Genomic DNA, 20,751 nt, shown 5'->3' with positions numbered 1-20,751 from the left:
GGAACACATGTAGGTGTAATACAAACCGAGGAGGTGGTTAAGGTTTGGTAGCTGAGGCGCAGCAATGCAGAGCAGGAATCTGTTCGAAGTGCTGCAGTTCTGGTGTGTCTTCAGCAGCACCTGGTACCAGGGTAGAATTTCAATATTGCTGGTTTGTATGTTAACAAGACACATTTTTGATGAGGCTGTCATACCTAGAACATTACATTTATATTTTCTTGACAAGCTGGCTGTATAAATTGCTGCTGTGTTACTGCACTGGTAGACTTTTTTAGGGAAAGTGTCTGATTTCTGTAAATGAAATTTATACAATATTGTTTCCTCGCAAATCCCACAAGAGAATGAAAACAGTAGCACATTCCTTTATACTTACAATTTTATTGTGTATGTTATAGTTATGAAATTGGGTGTTTCTTAGCCCTTACCTTACATCACAGAATGATGATTTGTAAACACTGGAAATCTTTTTACCGCTCACTAAAGAGTCTTTTCTGATATATAATGCATAAGGACCAATGTGTGCAAGAATCTAATGTACAATCCTAAATAACAGAGATACAAAGGCATTCATACAGCACACCAATTTACACTCAATTTAAACTTAGATGTCTTTGAACTGTGAGAAGAAGCTGAGGTTCCTGCAGGAAACCCGCACATGCACAGAGAGAAGATTCAAACGCCACACATATAGGCTTCAATGGATTCAAACCCATGTCAGGTGATGGTGCTACCTACCGCACTACTGCTCCACCCTCAGTTCACTTTTATTTACATAGCACCAAATCACAACAACAGTTGTTGTTCAAGGTTCTTTATATTCTAATGTAGAGACCTTCAATAATACAGAGAAGCTCCAGCAATCAGACAACCACTGTGAGCAACACTTGATGACAGTGGGAAGGAAGAAGTACGTTTTAACAGGAAGAAACCTCTGGTAGAACCCAGCTATCTGCTGTGAGCAGTTGGAGGTGAGCGGACCTTGGTCTCAAAAACTAGGCCAAGCTAGAGCTGGTGACTTCATCTATAAGCTCTCTATGCCCAGGACTTTAGAGCTCCAGATTAATTGAAAAATAAATACACACTAACAAAGAGATACTCAAAAAGAAGATCATTCAGTTTGCTATCCATGCAAAATAATTCATCATTTGCGCTCTCTATGACTTTAGTGGACTATCAATGCCAGGACTCTTCGGGCAACATTGTTGTTGAGCCTCCTGCTTGATCATCACATACACATAGGAAAAAAATAGCAAATTTGTAGCCTTGCAATAACTTGATTTGGCACACAAACCATGAAAACTCTTCAAAGAAATGAAATGTGGTTTAGTCTGATCCAAGCGCCATAGTAATAGCCTCCAGGAAGGGAGTGCAAGTCAGTGAATTGTCTGAAACGAAGGTATCTCTGTGTATGTGGGCTGCTGGCATCACCGCTGATTGCAGCGGGGGAAGCGGCACGTCGTCCGCTTTCTCCTGGATGTCTTTGAGCATTCAGAGCAGCTGCACCTCCTCTCACTCCTCTATTGTTCCTATAAGATAAATTGGAGCTATTGTCATAGACAGAGAAAAGACATTAATTGAAGGTTTTCCTGCCGCTGCTTTTATTGCAACACAAACTCTCTCTCTCTCACAGACACACACACACACACGCAAAATCCAGCTTCAAAGTAATTAAACACATTAACACTTCAAGCATAAGCAGAAAAAAGAGAAGCTCTCTTTTGTGTACATTCGCTTCCATTTATCACCCAGGACCGAGCGAAGCGGGGGGAAGCACGAGGATTTAGCATATCTCTGCGACTAAAGTGATGGAGTGGAAAAGAGGAAGGAGAAGAGGAGGAGGGGAAAAAAGGGAAAGAGAGAGCCAATCCGCCTGGGCTCTTTACTCCAGTCGACAGCGTAAAATGTCAGATACTCATCTGGAAATTATTTCCATTTCATACCACTGACATCTTCCCAAGCAGGGACACTGAAATCTAATTAGTTTGACCAGAAAATGGTGACCAAGGTAGCGGAGTGTATTATGCAGGGAGAGGGGTTGCTAGGGCGTGTGAGGGTCCCTGGGGTTAACTGGAACTCAAGAGTGCAGATAAGGGCTACAGGGGGAAAAAACTCAGGAGGGCTACTCCATTTTAAATCGCCCTGACTAATAGAGGCAACCTTGAATTCAGCGTTTCAGCCCTCTGACAGCACCGAAGCCGAGCCTTGCCGAGGGTAGAAGGCGGAAGACAGATAGCGTTTCCTCCTCCGGGGGTTACCCCAGAACTTTTAAAACTTCCCATAAGAGCTGACAAGAAGCTTGAAGCCGCCGAGCGATGCCGCAGCTGCAGCTGTTGGTGCTTCAGGGAACTTTTTAAACTGCTAAATGTTTTGTGATGTTTGTCACCCTGGGGAGGTCGGATGGTTAATCATACCAGTCATCTCAGTGCCGCTCAACAAAAAATTTACGACCCCGCCCAGTGAGGGATTTGCTTTATGAGGCCTCTGAATGTACCCCGTGGTATCGGGCGCTCCGAACTTGGCGGCAGATCTTTTGAGTAATGCGTGTTGAGAGTTGGAGTCGCCATAGATCACATTTGTTCAAACAAGACAGCCCTCACTGGACATCTTTCAGTGTTTACTCAGCACTACTGAGGAGTTTCCATGATACTCCAGTCAAATTCAATCTTAATGATCTGGCCCTTGTCGAAACCGCTCAGGATTTCACATCACCCCATTTTTCCCCACATCGTTCGTGCTGACTACAAGAACTTTTAGAAGCAGATTGTCAGTTAGCAGTCATTTTTGTGATGCATCTGGGCAGCCAAGGCCCTATCTAAATCAATGAGTTTAAATTTACTGGTCAAAGGTACATAAAAATGCAACTTAATAATGCTACTACACCACATACATTTATTCATGTTAAGCAGATGCAGGGGTATATGACTAGACTGAGTGAATATTTCTGCCACCACACAGCTGACCATGTTGTGCCCCTACACTTTGCCAAAGAACACAAGAAATGTAGGGTTAAAAAAATGCAAGGTGTTTTCTGGAAGGGGTTCATCCTCTGGGGAGCTCTAGTGCGTTCAGTTAGTTTCAAGAAACTTTTTTCTTTTCTTTTTTTATAGAAGGGCAAATGCTCAAAATCTCTAATGATAACTAATGATGAAAATAGACCTCACATCAATTCAATTCAATTTTATTTATACAGCGCCAAATCACAACATCAGTTGCCTAAAGGCGCTTTATGTTGCAAGGTAGACCCTGCATTAATACATACAGAGAAAACCCCAACAATCATATGACCACATCCTTCCCACTTTGGCGACAGTGGGAAGGAAAAACTCCCTTTTAACAGGAAGAAACCTCCTGCAGAACCAGGCTCAGGGAGGGGCGGGGCCATCTGCCCCGACTGGTTGGGGTGAGAAATCACGCATAAACAGTGAAGTCTCTCTGTGTCCCATCGACATAGTAAAATAGAAATACTGCTGCTGTAAAAATGTTTGCCACTGCCAATTTAAAATATCGTTTTTATTATGTTTTTGAGTTAGAGCTTGTTCTCCTGGTCATAAGGGGCACAAAACACTGACAGTCATACTCTGACAACTTTTTTTTACCAGTGTATCCTGTGGGCATCAAGCTGTAGAGCAAAGTTTGAGATGAAATGAATGAAAATGATATCAATACAATAAAGCAGTACAAGAAAATAGTCAGATATGAACTGAAAACATGCATTAATATAAACACGGTAACACTCTATGGAAGTGAATGAGTCCCACCAGCTTTAAGTCAAAGTTTGTGTCTAATTGATGTGGTGACAAAGTTCTCAGATAATTACATTTGTGCTTCAGCCACTAATGAGAGTCAGAGGCAGGAAAAGCAGGCGAGTCAGCAGCCTTCGCAAACATCTGATCAGCCTTCGTGCTGTCTTTGATGAAGATCTGTGCTGAAGGAGCGGCGGCGGCGGCGGCTGCAGCACCCAGCTAATGTCCACCAACAGAGGAAGGCCTTATTAGCCGAAATCGTTATTGATCTCACATCTTAGCCACAACCAACCCTAACCGCCCAAACTCTTCCTCCCATCGTGCTCGCCAATTAGCTCTATCAAAAAAACAAGGCCAATTAGTTCTTGTGCCTAATTAGGACAAACATGACCCCCATCAGCCCTAATTCTGTGATTAGAGTTACAGATCGCTGGGCCGAGGCCTGGATACAGGTTCACGCTCTGATTTGCTCCTGTACTTTTTAATGAGTTCAGTGAGTGTTTGGGAGTTTTGTTAGGCTGTATACCGTCTTTGATCATACAGGTATGTGCATGCATACGTACAGTTTCGTATAACTAAATAAACACATACAGTACTCTGTAAATTTGCAAAAATTGCTGGCCGGTGTTTGAAGCTGGATTAAACATTTTTTAATCTCTGCACTTTCTATCGGGTCCTGATACATGTATTGTAATACAGATTCCTGCAGCATTAATTCTATTTGTGCACAGTTGCACACCACCTGTTATGTATCACCTGTATCATATTCTATACACTTATTACTTATCACTGCTTTCTGAGACGTCTTTAACAATCGTTTGGAATGAATCTATGGTAAATAGAAATGTTTCAGATTTAGAACCATAGAACCACCATTAGAGCTTTTAGAAGCTCTTATTGGGAAACATTTAAAGTCGTGCTAATGTTACTGCTAATTGCTAATGGCATTTATCTGTAGTGAAAGGAAAGAGATTATTATATCTTTTGAAAAATAGAATATAATAGAATAGCCCTTTATTGCCATTGTACATGTAGAACAAAATTGTAGAACTAGAAGACTTGATTGCTGTCTGTATTCTCATACAGTTAACAAAGCGTACCAGTTCTTTTGAAAGGACAGGTGGCCAAAATTTGGAAAAAACAAAAACCGTCTTAATATATGAATAGAAACAAGTAAAAATGTCAAAAATCATTAAATAGATACATGTATTTACATTTTTTCCACCTATGTTTGACCAGACTTGCCTGCTTTCATTTGAAACGAGGCATGAAGCAACAGTTTGATTGAACTGTACTATGACTGCAAAGATCGAACAGAAGGTGAGCTTCCTGTTTATCTCCTGTTACTCTTGTAAACATCACCTGTTCAAAGATGGCTCCCCTGAGAAAAACACTCCACTCTGACAGTGTCGGAGAACTCTCGATGACAAACAGTGACAGACAGAGGGGCTGAATCTTCCAGGAGGAACATCTGTAACTGTAGTTGGCAGGGTTAGTGCAAGATCGACTTATATACAGAACAGAATATTTAAAAATAAATGGGTTTAAAAGTAAAAAGCTTAAAGTTGAGAATAAGGGAGGTCACTGAAGACCTGCCTGAATTAACCTGTCCTGTATCATTTGATGCCACTCTTAAACATGTCGAAGAGTCTCGAGGTCAGAAAGGAGAACAGCCCGGATAGAAAACACACCAAATCTCAGCTGTTCACAGCACTTTCAGCTCAGTTGTGGCACTGGCACGATCTGCTCTGGTGGCCAGATGTGGCCCAACAGCACACCTCAAGTTTGCCACATAAAACTCAAGCTGTGGCTGTTAGAGCAGCTGTGCTTTGAGTCAGCAGGATTAGCCAAAGCCAAATGTGGCTAAAGGAAACTGTAAGTGCAAGGCCACATTTGGGCCAAATGGTGATTGCTGTGTGGGAGGACTAGCTTTAATTATGAGATCAGATTTGACACCGTCTGTGGTGGCCTGCATGAATTACCTGGCCTGTAATCTATGTTTGTCAGGGGACCAGGATGGGTAGGATCAAATTTCCTGAAAGTCCAGAGAGTGTGAAGCTTTTGGGGTTCAGCCTTTGTTTTGATAGTGTTGGATTAAAAAACTTGAAAGCCTCAGTTTAATCTTCCTAAATCTGCAATCATGTAAATCTGTGTCACATTAGATATTATAAATAATTTAGCTCATAAGTACTGTAAATATCAATCCCTCAAATTACAATTTAAAGTAACTTCCATGTATGTGTATAATCACGAGGAAATGCTGGTGTGTAAATGCTGCCTGCCAGTATTCCCTTGTTCAGTGGGCACCGGTTAAACTGCTACAGAGCCGAATGTAATAGTTGCTCCTGGAAGACTTTTATAATATAGTTTCTACTGTTCTCCCACCGGCAAAGTCAATGGCAGTGGTCGCAGCTTTAGTTTAACAAAGTTCCCGTGCACACAGTAGTCCAGCTGAACTCAAGTGCTGAGTCCTTCGTCTGTTGTTGTGGAAGTGAGTCAAGTTTGGAGTTTGTTCAGCCGTGCAGCTCTGAGGCAGTCCGTGCTCTATAAGCCTCCTGCTGACACGACGTTTGGAGGCAAAGCACTTATTAAACAGTCGCTCTGAACTCAGCAGCCACTCGCACATGACTTAACATTTTTGCAAGCACCTTGCTTTTGCATGGGAAGTGCTTAAAAACTAAAATCCATGGCAGCGGCGGCCGTGAGAATACGGGAGGGGAAGCGTTGAAAAAAGACAGAGCGCGTCCGCTACTCAGCACTCCGCGGGATTAGAACGCACACATCAAGCCGCAAACAGACAGAAAAGCCGACTGTAGCTCCTTTTTTGCAAAAAGGAGGCAATGAATTTCAATTATGCATGAAGCACAGGGCATTTTGGGAAATAAGCGCCATTCCCCAGGAGGACCGCCACCTCCTCTGCCCCCTTTTGAGTCCCTAGCCTCCAGTATCAAAGAATGATCTAATGTCACGCACAGGAGAAAGGTTACTTTCTGCATACGCATTGATATTTCTGCTTCCATCTCTGACCTTTTTCCACTCTAAGCTGTGATTTCTTTAAAATGCGAACTCAGCCCCGCGTCTGTCTGTCAGTCTCCATCTGTCTGCCTCCGTACCTCAGAGGTACCTCAGAGGTACAGGATGAGAAGCTTCAACAACTTACAGGAAAACAAAAAAAGGAAGCAAAGAAAATCCAGATTTGAGAAATCGTGACCGTAATAATCACACACTAAAACACAGATGGTTTTTTTTCTGCAGCCATCATCTTTCATTATGTCATTTTTCTTTTTCAAGAACAAGGCAGTAACAGAATTGTTATTTTAGCCTTAAGTGGCTGTTTGCGAAACCTAATTAATATTTTAATGAACCTGAGCGTGTTTTTTCCCTCCTTCACTAAATCAGCTGATCCTGTTTCACGCTCAGCGCCCATCGTTGGATCTGCGCGTTCCTTCTGTCAGCAACAAATTCCTGGCACTTTGTGAACTATTAGTGACTTTAAAAATACACAGAGCTTTAATTAATTTTCTTCAAATAGAGAGAACTGCGTGTGGATAAAGGGATAATGACAGTTTTAATCAGCATCTCCTGCTCTCGCCAGCCTGTACACAGCTGAACTGTGACACTGCACTTGCAGTTTTGTTAGATTTTACAGAACAAAAGCATCATTTATGAGATCTTTGGATACACAAGTACCAATATTTATTCACCAAAAACATTTATCTGACTGCAGTCAAATGCAATTTACAACCAACTTTGGCTTTTAGCTGCAAACTCTCAGGGGAAATTGTTCTGCTACATAAGACAAAATCCCACAGATGAGCATTAATGCACAAAACAGCAAGTAAAGTTCAACCTAATAAATAACAATAAAAAAGAAAGACTTGCAGACACACATTTGTTACTGCTGGAGGTATTTATATGCATATACCTGGAAAAAAGTGCTAGCCTAGTAACTGGAATCCGAGCTTTATCATAATAGGTTGCAAAGAAGAAAAAGCATCACAGTCCAGCTTGCTCTCTTCAAGTCTGAGAAAGGGAGTAATAGGCACATCCATCCCAAACTTAAACACAGATCTCAAATCCTTGTGTCCATACCCCCGGCCTGTTCAATCAAATTCTGCAGATTTGCAAATGTAATCAAAACTCCCATCTTCAAAGCTTCATTTGTATTTTAGCCAATATTCATGCAGCTAAGGTGATATGGAGTGACAATCAATTCTAAAGCTTCTCTGACTTTTTATTTATTAGCTTTAAAAGGTCGAGGTTTGGGGCCTCATTTGCTGAGATGAGACGACAACAACAACAAGCCGCTGCACACTACCTATTCAGCTCAGAATAGCAGACAGACACAGTTAAAGACCATTCCACAAAAAGACACATTACAGGTGCTTCTCCTCGCAGAGATGGCAAATAATAGCATTTTGTCAAAGCTGCTGTTGTGTACAAGCACAAGATGTCCTTTGGCAGCAGTGTGTAACCCACTGGGTTATGACAATAGTGAGATGGGGCTGTCACTCCAAATATATTTCTCTGTAGTGGTTTAGTGCAGCGGTCCCCAACCTTTTTTGCCTCACGGACCGGTTTATGCCCGACAATATTTTCACGGACCGGCAATAAGGTGTCGCGGATAAATACAACAAAATAAAACTAGTACCGGTACCGAAAAAAAGAAGATTTATTCATAACACACGTGAAAAGACCCAGGAAAACCGAGTTAACGATAAAAACGATAACAAAATAACGCTGAAAACCGATTAAAAACCCTGAAAACCATACATTTCACACCTGAGCCTCAACTCTCGCGGCCCGGTACCAAACGACTCACGGACCGGTACCGGTCCAAGGCCCGGGGGTTGGGGACCGCTGGTTTAGTGTGACGTGCTCCTTTCAACCCTAGCATTGAGAAAACACCAAAAAACACTCTTTCTAACCCTAACCGAGTAGTTTAAAGTGACTAAACCTCACCAGAGAGTAAAACTGGAAACAAAAGCAGGACAGGACTTGAACTTGTCCCACCCAAATCCTTAAAACCTCCTAATGTGGATCGCTGTTGTTGCGGTTGGTGCATCAAGCCCAAACTAGAGTCAAATGAGTCATCAGGCGGACCCAAGTCGTACTTATCAGGACGATTGTTTCTGTGTCTCCTTAGTGATTGCTAAATATAGCAGCCGGACATATTAAAAAGTGATAATATCTCAGTCTTTTTATGTGAAGCCTCTGCACCGTAATGTCATCTCCATCGCCCACCTTTCCTCGCACTGCTATTTCCACGGTACTCATGCTTTGCTTCTCTGTTTTTGTGTGTCTCTCTGCAGATCTCAGGCCTCTTCCCGACGTGGCAATGACCGGTAAATGCACCCGGGAGTGCACCGAGTTTGGCCACTCTGACTCCTGCTGGATGCCCGGCCAGCCTTCTCCCAACCGCAAGGTATCCAAGAATGCCCCCAAGCTCTCCACCTTCGTGCCTTACCAAGAGATGGACGGGCAGGAGCAGCTGATGGCCAACGGCAGCCCCAAGCCCCTGCCGATGGAGGAGCGTGGACCAGGTGGCGGCGGCGGTGGCAGCAGCTCCAAAGTGGCCAACATGCGTTTCATGACACCCTACAGCAGTGCCTACCCCAGTGGCGGAGATTCATCCAGTAAAGACTGTGGGATGGAGGAGATCCCACTGAGCCAGGCGGTGGAGTACCACTCAGCTACCACTCCAACCGGCCAAACCTCCAAGAGGGAGATCTACCTGTGAGGGCACAGCTCTCCACCTTAAAACCCACACTCATCGCCCAGCGCTCCCCACCGTGCCCGTCGCTGCTCGCCACCACCTGTCGCGCCCCCTCACAGCTGCCCCCTGTGCCTATAACTTGCTGTGCCACAGCACCTACTCCCCCTTTTACCTTTTTTATAAATGCATCTACCTACAAGGCTTTAGCCCCCTCCACCTCTGCCCACAGACACCCCCACCCCCTGCAAAAACCAATCACATGTAAAATAGAAGAAATTCAAATCAATTAATGAAAATGCGGCTTGAGCTGCTTTGGAAGGAATGTAAACTACACCACATTGTTGTGATAATTTAAATGGGAAACTATTTAGCTACTCACGTTTTTCAGCTGGATTTTTTGTGTTGCTTTAGCTTTGTTGCTGTGTGGGACCAGAAAACGAAAAAAAAAAACCCAAACCTTCCGGGGGGTGAAGGGAAACAACTTCTTGTAAATCCTACTTAAGTATACTGTGTATTGCTATCTATCCTCATTTTCTTTTTTTGGATTTACTTTTCTTTTTAGTTTTTCTCTGTCACCTTCGAAGACACAGGGAAATACTACGTTTTTAAGCCAAGTTGCATCAAATCAACTGGCTTGTTTTTGTCAGGAGCAGCTCATCGTTAACGTGAGACGTTTGTAGAAAGACAGCTGTTTTCCAAACTCGAGATATTTAGGGTTTTTTTTCTTTATTTTGCTGTGGAGAATCTTTTTTTTCATTGTACAGGCTGTAAATATTACAAACAGTGACAGTGGAAACTGCTGTGGCAGAGCGGATCCGTGGCCGTTAATCTTTCTGCAGCTCTTCATGTAACACTGGACTGCGGTTGCATGTAGAGAGAAATGATGCCGTGGCATTCGCCGTCACACTGCAGGAACCTGGACTCTTGAGCATCACCAACGGTGCCGAGTTACAAACACAAGACTTTTTAATCATTTTTCCTCTGCTGTCTAACACTGGAACACGGTGGAATTTACGTTAACGAGGAAGCAGAAACATTAGAGGCGCACCGATACAACTTCATACAGAACCGAAGGAAACCTAAGTGCTTCTTTCAGAGTCTCAGAATCTAAGAAGCGATTATATTATTCATGCTGTTGTCAGTAGTATACCATAATATGATAAACTTAAACATGAATGTTACAGAAGGGTATCCAAAAATAGTCAAATGGTGGTTTTCTTGCATCAAACTGATCGTTTTTCTTTCTGGCATCGAATTATCTTCCACCTGTGTTATGATACATTCACATGTGAGAGACCTAAAAGTTTAAAGTGCTCAGCTTAAGGCAACATTGTTCATCATAAAAAAGAAATGATTACTCTGTCAAAAAATCCATTTATTGTGCAGTTTCTGAATACGGATTGATTATGAGCATTTGCATTAATGAAGCCGAAAAGGTAAAAAAAAAAAAAAAAAAAAGCTTTTCAGATCAGTTAGAGTTTCGGCTTCTCCAGTCTGAAGACTTCCTGCTTTTCTGTATATCATTCTGAACTTGAGTGAGTAGCTTTTAGTTTGTCCAGTGGCTCCAGATCTCACAGATCTTTTGAGATTAAAATTTTTAATCCAGTTGATCCCAATAAACAACTCAATAAAGTGTTAATGAAGAATCATCACAGCTGTAGCTCTAGTCCATGACAGCCTGGAAGCTTTTTTTTCAGACTCAATAAAAACGTTTGTCTTGTGACATCACAGGAAAGGTTTGGAAGGAATTCAAATACCAGGGTTCACACTCCAGGGAGCAGAGCGGGATCCGTGCATTGCAATCTGTGGATCTCAAAATTTCTGATGCTTTGCATCATCCCCAAAGAACATGAATGTTCAGGCATTATTTCATAAAAATCTTCTTGTAGTTGTGAATCAAATCATAATCATCTTTGAGATTCAGCCTCTGAAGAGCATGAATATCCACAGGGAGTGTAATATTGCTCTGTTTGCTACCACTTTAGGGTCAAAGTCACTGCCTACAATAAGTACTACATGAGTATCTGTATTCATGCAGTCAGTGTCTACTATTATCACCATGCCTGCTTGCAACTACATGACACCAAGGTCGTTGCTGACCATTGTCCAAAGCAGAGTTGTGACTAGACTACATTCAATTCGATGTTTATAAAAAAGGATCACCCAGCCTCATGACTCACGGAGCTTACAGTGTTGTAAGGTGGGGTGGGTGTGGCTTAGAAGGTCGACCAGGTCGTCTACTAATTAGAAGGTCGATGGTTCAATCCCTAGCTGCTCCAGTCTGCATGTCAAAGAACTGGTATAAACCCTGATGTGTGAATAGATAGGAAGCACTTAGGCATGCAGTAATGGGTGAATGAGGCTTGTAGTATAAAGTGCTTTGAGTGCTCAAGGAGAGTAGAAAAGCGCTTCATAAGTATGAGGCCATTTACCATTTTAAAGCGTGCCCACAGGAAGCATTACTGATTTTATTTGCTTCTTCAGAGGTGATCGTCATCAGCATCACATCCATGTCGCACTTCTTACCACTGCTAGCTTGGAAGGCTACAGCGTCGGGAGCTCACTTTTAGAAAGTAAATGAATATAATCTAAGATTAATGATTTCCAAAATCTTCACTTAATCTTTCAAAGCTTAGCAGAGAGCAGAGATGTTGTTCGCGATGCCTGTTTTGTTTTTGGAGGCAGTCCCACAAGCACAAAGCAGCTGTAGGCTTCCTGATGCTGACAGTCCACAGAGTGTTATGGCTCCTTTATCCTTTACAGCTGTGGTGGGCTTCAGTGTGTTTGTGGTGACTGTGGTGAATGTTTCCCTGCTGTTTTTCGAGCTTGAAGGAAGAGCTCTCCAGTCTTTGTCGCTGCTCGTTATTTCCCACCTCTTTACCTTCTCAGTGTGAGGCCGAGCCGTGCAGCGTTTAGCAGAAGTATTTATTAAACCTGTTAGCTGTGTGCAGCGGGGGAGGTGGCTGCCATTTCCTGCAGTGCTGAAGTCGCACAGGAATGCAGGATTAATGACACCTGTACAGGCTCGAGTCCGCTAACACCCCCTCCGCACAGCACAGCACAGAAACTCTAATTACAACCTGAGGCTCGGCATATTACCGGCAATAATTTGCACCAGTAAAAGTGAGCTGGTTTGGAAGTTCATTCATTCCGAGGCTCATGTTAATGGCTGCTGAGGATAATGTGAGATTTCACCTGTAGTGATGCACGCCAGCTGGGAGTGGATGGATGAAAGGAAAGGCACAGTGAGAGAGTGTGCTGCAAAAAATCTCCCGAACAAGTCATTTAGTCTCACACTGAGCTGGAAAGTCATAAAATAAAGCAAAAACTGTGGTGATATTATTTTCACCCGGGTCCATCCCAGTCTGGGATTTACCTGACAGCTTCTCAGGCAACTGATTAAAACATTTACATTTACTCTGATGTATATTTTCAGGAAGGCTTGTACAACTCCAACCTAGAATCAAGGTCAGATGTTGAGTTTTAGTCAAGAGCCATTTCAGAACATGCACATATTCACCCAGAGGAGAACTACTTCCAGCAAAGTACAACTGGTGGCTGAAATTAAGCAACATATTTTCAGAATTTACAAGAAAGTCGTTCAGTTTTGTTCATTTTTCTCAAGGCCCTCTCTTTTATTTTTATTCTCTTTTATTCATGTCCCCATATAAAACTACTACCCATAAACGCAGACAGTAAGATAGGCATTAACCAGTCCATGTATGATTGTCAGTTGCATCAGAAGAATCCACAGTCTGTGAGACTCTTGGATAATAGAAGCACGGCCACCTCTGTTTGTGTCACCTGGTGCGAATTTGGATCAATTCACATTTTTGCACAGAGAGATAATCACATAACACAAAAACTCTGCTTTGCATTTAGTCTGAACACAGCATAACATGCACCTTTTTCTTTTTGCATAAGCATTTTTGGGCCTGAAGAAGAAATAGTAATGCACATCTACTAGGTGTCCATAATTAGAGATTTAAAAATATAAATCCCTTTGCCTTAACAGCTTCATCAAATTAAGACAGAGAATATAACTCTTCATGTCTTCTAATAATTGTTGAAAGGTGCTACAAAATCTGGTAATGTTGCAAAGACTGGTTAAAATGAAAAGTGCATGTGCAGACTCTGCATCCAAAAACTGATTTTGATCTGTAATCTGAATACCAGCAGATTTACCTGACCCACTGGATTCTGGAAGGAGACAGATGTCCTTTTGGGCTTCCGTCAGGAAGGGTGTTCAGCATTACAAAAATCTAACAAATGAAACGCGCGGAGCTACTCACTGTGACAAGCCATTAGGAAAAAGAGAATAGCTGACAGTAGCTTTATCTGCAGATTTGTGAGTCCATCAATTAAAAAACAAAATGTTCATTTTAATTAAAAAACCTCTTCAGTTAATCCTACACATATATAGGACTTATACATGAAAGATATTAAATTCTGCTAGAAAGTGAATCTGCCTCATGTTGTCATTTCCAGAACTGCTGCCTTCCAGAAAAAGGCAACAGATTTGTGACTGTCTCACTCACACGAGCACAAAAGTCTTGATGAGCCTAAATGACTAGTCATTAATGTTTTGCAGCATGTGATATGAACATCCTTTTTTCACAATCAAAGAGGGAACATCAAAGCGATGCCGACAAGCTGAGATGCCAGCGAAGAAAACACGGCAAATTGGGGCTATTGGAAGGGTCACGCAGAGGTCGTGTTATTGTTCTATTAGGCAAACAGTCGCCTTCACCAAGAGTTTCACAGTGATTCGTGGCGCTGCCTTTGTGCTGGTGTTTTTGATGCATAATTGCTTCTTATTGTACATACATTTAGCATTTGGTGTGTTGAAGCTCTCCGTGTGGGGCTGTGTATGGTTCAAAGCGAGGTTTCTCCGTTGCCTCGACGATATTTGATTTTTGATTGATGCATCTCCCTCTTAAGAACCTGCACACACAGTCATTGTGTTCTGCATATAAGTCAGCCATCATTCAACCACCATTCAGTCCTCACTGTGACACAGATTTAGAGTTCATAGGCCCCAGCGCCGCTCCTCGCCTTCCCCATTCTTCCTCGGGTGATTTAAAGCTCAGAGCTTGGATTGATTATTTACAGGCCAACCTTAGAGGCCCATGTTGACTTTCCTCCTTCCTTTTCCCCTTGCCACGCTTCAAATTCAGCGTGAGTGAGTAATTATATTCTCTTCTGTGATGCTTACCCACAGCCTGGATGGGCGATAAACTCCCAAGTGCCCGAAGTCTTATGCTGTGCAAGGCAAAGATATGGGAGAGGGGGAGAGGTCATATAGCATCGGTATAACCTCAGCTCTTTCTCAGCAATTAACCCCAGACAAAGAAAAATGAACCCTGGTAATACCTGATGACCTTTGGTGAACTCTGCTGTCGCTGTTTGTTCTTTAGGCCTCCCGTAGTTTTGCTTGTGCATTAAAGCAAACACAGGTACTGCTGGCATGTTTGCACAGTAACATCAGGCTTACGATGCTTATTACAGGCATGAAGAAATGTGTCAGGGCTCGAGCGTCCCTATATTAGAGGTCCAAAAGTACGTGGACACGTAAATGTTTGCGTCTTATTGTTAAACATGTGATTACAATAACAACCCTTGGAGCTGAAAAATGAAGCAAAGTGTGAAGTGTCAGAACTCCCATCTTTACTGCAGCCTTGTGGACAGCGTCCTCCAATTCTAGGGTGAATTATTATTATTATCGTTATTATTTTAATATTATTATTATTTTAAATTCATATGGGTGAGTGGCCACTTTGATTGACCAAATTAGCCATTCAGTACCGGCTAGTCCTCACCTTTGTTAATCAGAGTCACTAAACTGGACTTCTCAATTGTAGTTGTGCTGTCGGTGTACTTTGAGCATTTCTAATGGGCTTACTGGATAAATGAAACAGCTTACATTGCGATACAGCCCATACAAGAAGTCTTTGCTTCCACTGTGATGTATGAATTTCAGTATTTCATTAGTATCTTAGCTGATGAGTGGGTCTGTGTGTTGAGGTGGAGTGCTAAGTAATCAGCTTACTATGATGCTTCAAAATGTGGAGCCCACAGCCAATGGGAGAGGTCATGGTGGCTACATCCATCCACATGCAGTCGATTACATCATCATGAGTACCAGCAGATTTTGGAACCCAGTAACAGAAATTTGCAGTTGTTTGGTAACGACGCCTGTCATGTGGTCCAGCTTATCCCAAAGGTGTGAGCTGTGGTTGCGGACAGGCTCAGGTTACAGCAGAGTGGGAAAACCATTTTGAGAAAACTTTTCTTCTTCTGTTCTTTTTTCAACTAAAGCACAGAGTCAAACTATGAAGTTCAAAAAATCAGAATAAATGTGGATTAGTTCAGTTACAACCAGCCATACCATATATGGAACAACAGTCATTTCAGACTTTTTTGCAATGTTAGGTAAAAACCCCACATCAAAAGGAGAACCAGCAAGAACTTGGTAACAGTCAGTGTTGGGTGTAACACATTACTGTAATCACATTACATCTTTCAGTAATGCAGTAATGTAATGTGAGTGTATGCAGACTCCAGCCCAGCAGCCGGAGACTGAAGATCAACAGGTAACAGAGGCAGTGATGAGCAGTCAGGGTTACACCTCAGTTTCTACCTGTTCATTTTTCTAAACTAGAATCATCGTGGGGACGGCTTTAAAGTCTGTTTTCACCTGGTTTCCATCTTTGCTTTGTGCTGTGTTCATATGTAAATACTGAAGGATCGTATATCCTCATCAGGAATAAGGATTTATGTCGGTGTGTGGGACTGTAGCGTAAGGTTTACATTAACTGGTGATTATGAGACAATGTGTTTCAGATAATCCTGCATAGTAACAAGAAATTAATAAATGAGTAGTGTAACAAATTACTTTCTCTGGTGAGCATACTGCATTACTTTTAAGAAACATGACAAGTAATGTGTAATGCATTACTTTTTTAAGTAAAACAGGGTTCTGGTGAGGAAGGAGAAATTCTTTTTACCATAAAGACCCCTGAGCCAACAAAGCCAGGCTCAGGGAAAGGCAGCCATCTGCTGTGACTGGTTTGGTTGTTAAAGGTCTCTGTACTCCTCTTCTGTGTCCTCACAAACAAGTTTTTTTTTGGGGGGGGGGGCGGGGACACAATCTAAAACATTTGCATGACCATAAGTGTTTGGTCTCTCAAACAACCACTTCCTGCTCCCTGGTGGAACACGTGAACCCCAAAATCCACCACCACCCATCAGCCCCTAGCAGAACTGCTGTCACACACACAGGTGTCTCTGCATGCAGTGCACTCACATCCTACTGCCTTTAAATAGAGGCAGCTGTCCAGTTACAGAAAAAGAGTATATCTGTGTTTATTTCTGATACTGCCAAAGTATTGAATATTAGATATTCCAGAATAAATATAGATGATAAAACTTTCAGCTGGGCCTGAGAGAAAGAAATAAAACAGCAATTTAATGGATAATCTTTTTATGGCGCTCGAGTCAGCTGCAGTTCGTCCTTTCAGTCAGCAAACACAGACATGAGGAGCTTTACCTTATAAAAAATCTGATGCGTTATCAAATATAAGCATTTCTAAGGGAAAAGATATTGATCAGAAACTGTATTTGACATTCATAGCCGAGTGCAACTTAATGCATATGTATCTACAGTTTTCTTTCCTTTTTCCGCCTTCATACTTCTGTGCAGCTTTTACTAATAAAACGCAGCGAGTTTACTTCTCAAAATCATTCGTGGAAACTGTTTTAGAATTAAAATGCAGACCTTAAATTAAAAATATGCTTTTTGCAATTTCAAAATGTTTTGGCACCAAAACAAAAAAACATTGGTTTACCCTTGATGTATTATTAACAGCTAAAGTGCCCTACCATAGTTCGCTTCTGAAACACTTTATAGACTGATTTATGACTCCAACACATAAACATCTCCCAGGAACGGTTTATTTTTAAAATACACATTGGTTTACTACTGACAGGCATTATTTATGTATGAAATCCACAGCTGTACTTAACAGAAGAGAAAAGTTTGCTTTCTTAAAACGCAGACTGTGTCTCAAGTCGTCAGACTCTTAAAGCTGAACTTATTTATATTCATTGTTTAATAATGACACGCGTCGTTGTGACATACCTTTGACTTACACGTGTTACCAACTCTCGAACCTTACTCACGTTTTTTTTTCCCACATGTTTTTGTCATCAGGGTTAAAATATCAGCAAGCTTAAACTCACAACACACACAACAGTGGCTGTTTGATGCCAGGTTTGGTGCTCTCGCCTGAAGCTTAAATTCATCTTAAAGAAGCTGAAAAGAAGCAATCTAATGTTCCAAGGCTCAACGTAAGATAAAGCAGGATTATGTTGAACTTTAAATCAGGAAAAGTCACTCAAATTTCTACACAAAGATCAATGGACAAGCAACAACCAGCTCTTAACTGGATGTTGTTGCTTTGTACAACAGTCCAGTGTTGTTCATTAGAGCAGCTTTAGGAGAGTGCAGTTTGAGATGCAGTCTGTATTTCCTACTTATAAAACATTTTCATGCACAGCCCTGATCCAGCTGTGAAACTCTGGTGGTTCCTTTATGGATCACGTCTATATCTGTGAGTTCAGCTGAACAGTGGATTCTACAGTTTGAACAAAAGGTGAATGTTTTTGGTTTCGCTTTGTTCTAATACACAACGGGATTGGTTTAATTCAGCATTTTTCCCTCCTCGGCCTGACTCTGTCAGCGGTGTCGTGAGTCTGTCGGTAACATAACGACTCAGTGAATTCATCTTTCCTCTCTCTTTCTTCTGTCCACTTATATTTAGACGGGAACCACTTTGTGGCTCTCGTGTAATCGGTGTTTTTATATCTGGGGCGTTTGCATTGATAATTGTGTTTAAGTCACAGAAATAAAAGGCAGCTTTTATCACATTTAACTCAAAGGGAAACAAGAGACCTGTGTTTATTTTTGAAATTCAAAAATCATAACTGCCACATCTCTGCTTTGCCTGATCTCTGTTAAGGGTCAGTTTTAGGCTCAATGTTGACTTTTGTAAACAGCTTTAAAGAGGCTGAACTAAGTGTACTTTAACCATCATGACTTTTACCCACTTTGAGCGCCAAAAGCCTGGGTCCTACATTGAACATCACTGCATCAGACTCTAAACTCATGTTTGAGGTTTATTTTTGATGAAAAGACCATTTGGCCACCATTTGAACGCCATCGTCACCACGCTAATTTGATTTGCGTGACGGTAGCCGGTGGATTCTTTGACTTGCACTTCTGGAGTGCAGAAGTCTACAGAATAAAGGCGGGCGATCACATGAGAGCTGCAGACGAGTTCCACATGAAATCATGTGATAGACTTTGGAGTGGTTTGCTGTTTTTTGGTTGTGTATTATACTGAGGCTGGAGTCTCCGCAGTCGAAGCTTCAGCTGAGCATGAAACAAACCAACTTTATAAATATTATACATTTTTGTTGTTGTCACAGTTGTTTTATCAATGTTATGGAATCAACACTGCTATAGACATACTGTATGAATATAAATGGTTGTTGCTGTTTTCTTACCAGACGCGGCGTGTAAATGATGATGATGATATCTGTTTTCTGAGCAGGCAGACTGGACTCTGTGTTTTCTATTTCTTTACTCCATCATGACTGAAAACCAGACCCGGCAAGCTGAATGGAGAATGTGAAAGTTCAGTTATTTTGCGATTACACAATCAATCAAATTCAATGTTGATTTCCCAAAACATAAAACAGTTGATCTCGACAATAAGACAAGAGCCACGTCTTGGTTTGGGTGAAATGGATCTTTGTCGACGGTGCCTGCAGACACCTTTACCATTATGCGATCTCTTTGGTTAATGCAGCAAAAAAAGGGGAAAAATACAAAATTTCAGAATAATGTTCCTACTTATCTCACGTAACTACGTCGATTTTTCTGGTAGTGATGAGCAAAGGATGTGACTTCTGAAGAGAAACTTTCGTTTCGGTCTAATAGTAAACAGAATTTCTTGGAGCTCCTAAAGTGCTAATCTGTGCTTTTTATGTGTGTTATTTTGTGTGCTGAAATTAAAAGGACTTTAAGGGCTCCATTAAAATTCTTTGAAGAAAGAAATTAATCAGTTTATAATCACTTCTTTTGATGTCATTTATTTATCTCCCAGAGATATGTGATGGTTACAAAAAGAAGAAAAAGAGAAGAAATCGGGACCGCAAAACAGCCAGTGAAAAAATAACTACAACAAGGTTATCATCATCACACAAAGTGATGTCAGTGGAGAGGGTTTTTTTGAGAAAGGCAAAGTTATTTATTCGAGATGTGATTGTGAGAATTGTTTAGGGTCCTGAAATTATTTTGTTGTAACCTTGGAGGTAAAAATCCCAGAAAAAAAAATCTAAACGGTGGCATTGGGCTTCCTTGTGTGAAGGATGGAGTAAAGATTCATATCGTTTTAGAAGAGAAGAAAACAGCAGGACAGAACCGCCGAATCACTTTTCGTCTTTACAGGAAGTCCACGTTTGTAGCCTAATTGTTGGTTGGTTATATTTATATAGGAAAAATGCTAGTGATGCCTTGTTTTTTGTACAGTTTTATGTACATGCAAGTGTAGGTTTTTAAAAAAAAAAATGACAATAAAAAATATATATATATTCAAACAACATGAAGGAAGTCTGACCTTGAACCTGTAGGATTATATCGTCTCAAGTACCGTAGGCTCTATTAAATGTAGGAGTGATGCGTCAGGCTCAGAGCGGAGGATGGCAGTGCGCCTCCTCCAGTCACCCGTCTGCTTTACCGCTTTCTGTTCTCTCATGTTCGTCTCAGCCGAGTCTTAAGACAAACTGTACATGAATTTTTGTTGTTTTCGGTCTTTTAATTTTCTTGGAGGAAGTTGGGTAATGTGTTTGTTTGAGCCTCATCTGTTCTCTTTTGATCAACATTCGCATGTTTGAATTTGAAAAAAAAAATGTGGTCTTTTATTTTTGCTGAGCAAATCAAAGAAATGATATCTTGTAATTACTCCTTCCTTATAGCTTTACAATAAAATACATCAGTCAAAGAAAGATCCCGGCTGTCGCTCAGTTTGTCTTGCAGGTGAAAGTCTGGAATGAAATCACGTGTTTTTACTAGAAAACAATGTGGCTTGCTCTTATTGGCCGGCATAAAATCTAGAATACTGGATCCATTGATTCTGATTAAGAAATGTTGCTATGCATGTTTCTGCAGTGAATAAATGTCTTTGGCATATTTCTGTGCAGCGCAGGTCAGCAAAGCTCTTGGGACAA

At 41.5% G+C, this 20,751-nt stretch overlaps 1 protein-coding gene across 1 annotated transcript in view; it reads left to right on the top strand.

Annotated features, from left to right (window-relative positions):
• Positions 1-20,516, top strand: part of LOC120441320 (protocadherin-9-like) — a 107,357-nt gene extending 86,841 nt beyond the window's left edge. Inside the window, exon 3 of the mRNA XM_039615853.1 lies at positions 9,056-20,516. Within this exon, the coding sequence (XP_039471787.1) occupies positions 9,056-9,483 (428 nt within the window). The 3' untranslated portion in view covers positions 9,484-20,516. The remainder of the gene's footprint in view (positions 1-9,055) is intronic.
• Positions 20,517-20,751: the final 235 nt, after the last annotated feature.

Source organism: Oreochromis aureus, linkage group 2 (genome assembly GCF_013358895.1).
Source record: "Oreochromis aureus strain Israel breed Guangdong linkage group 2, ZZ_aureus, whole genome shotgun sequence".
In the NCBI taxonomy this organism is placed as follows: Eukaryota; Metazoa; Chordata; class Actinopteri; order Cichliformes; family Cichlidae; genus Oreochromis; species Oreochromis aureus.
The sequence above is the reverse complement of the archived record's forward strand: the minus strand, read 5'-3'. Positions and strand labels throughout refer to the sequence as shown.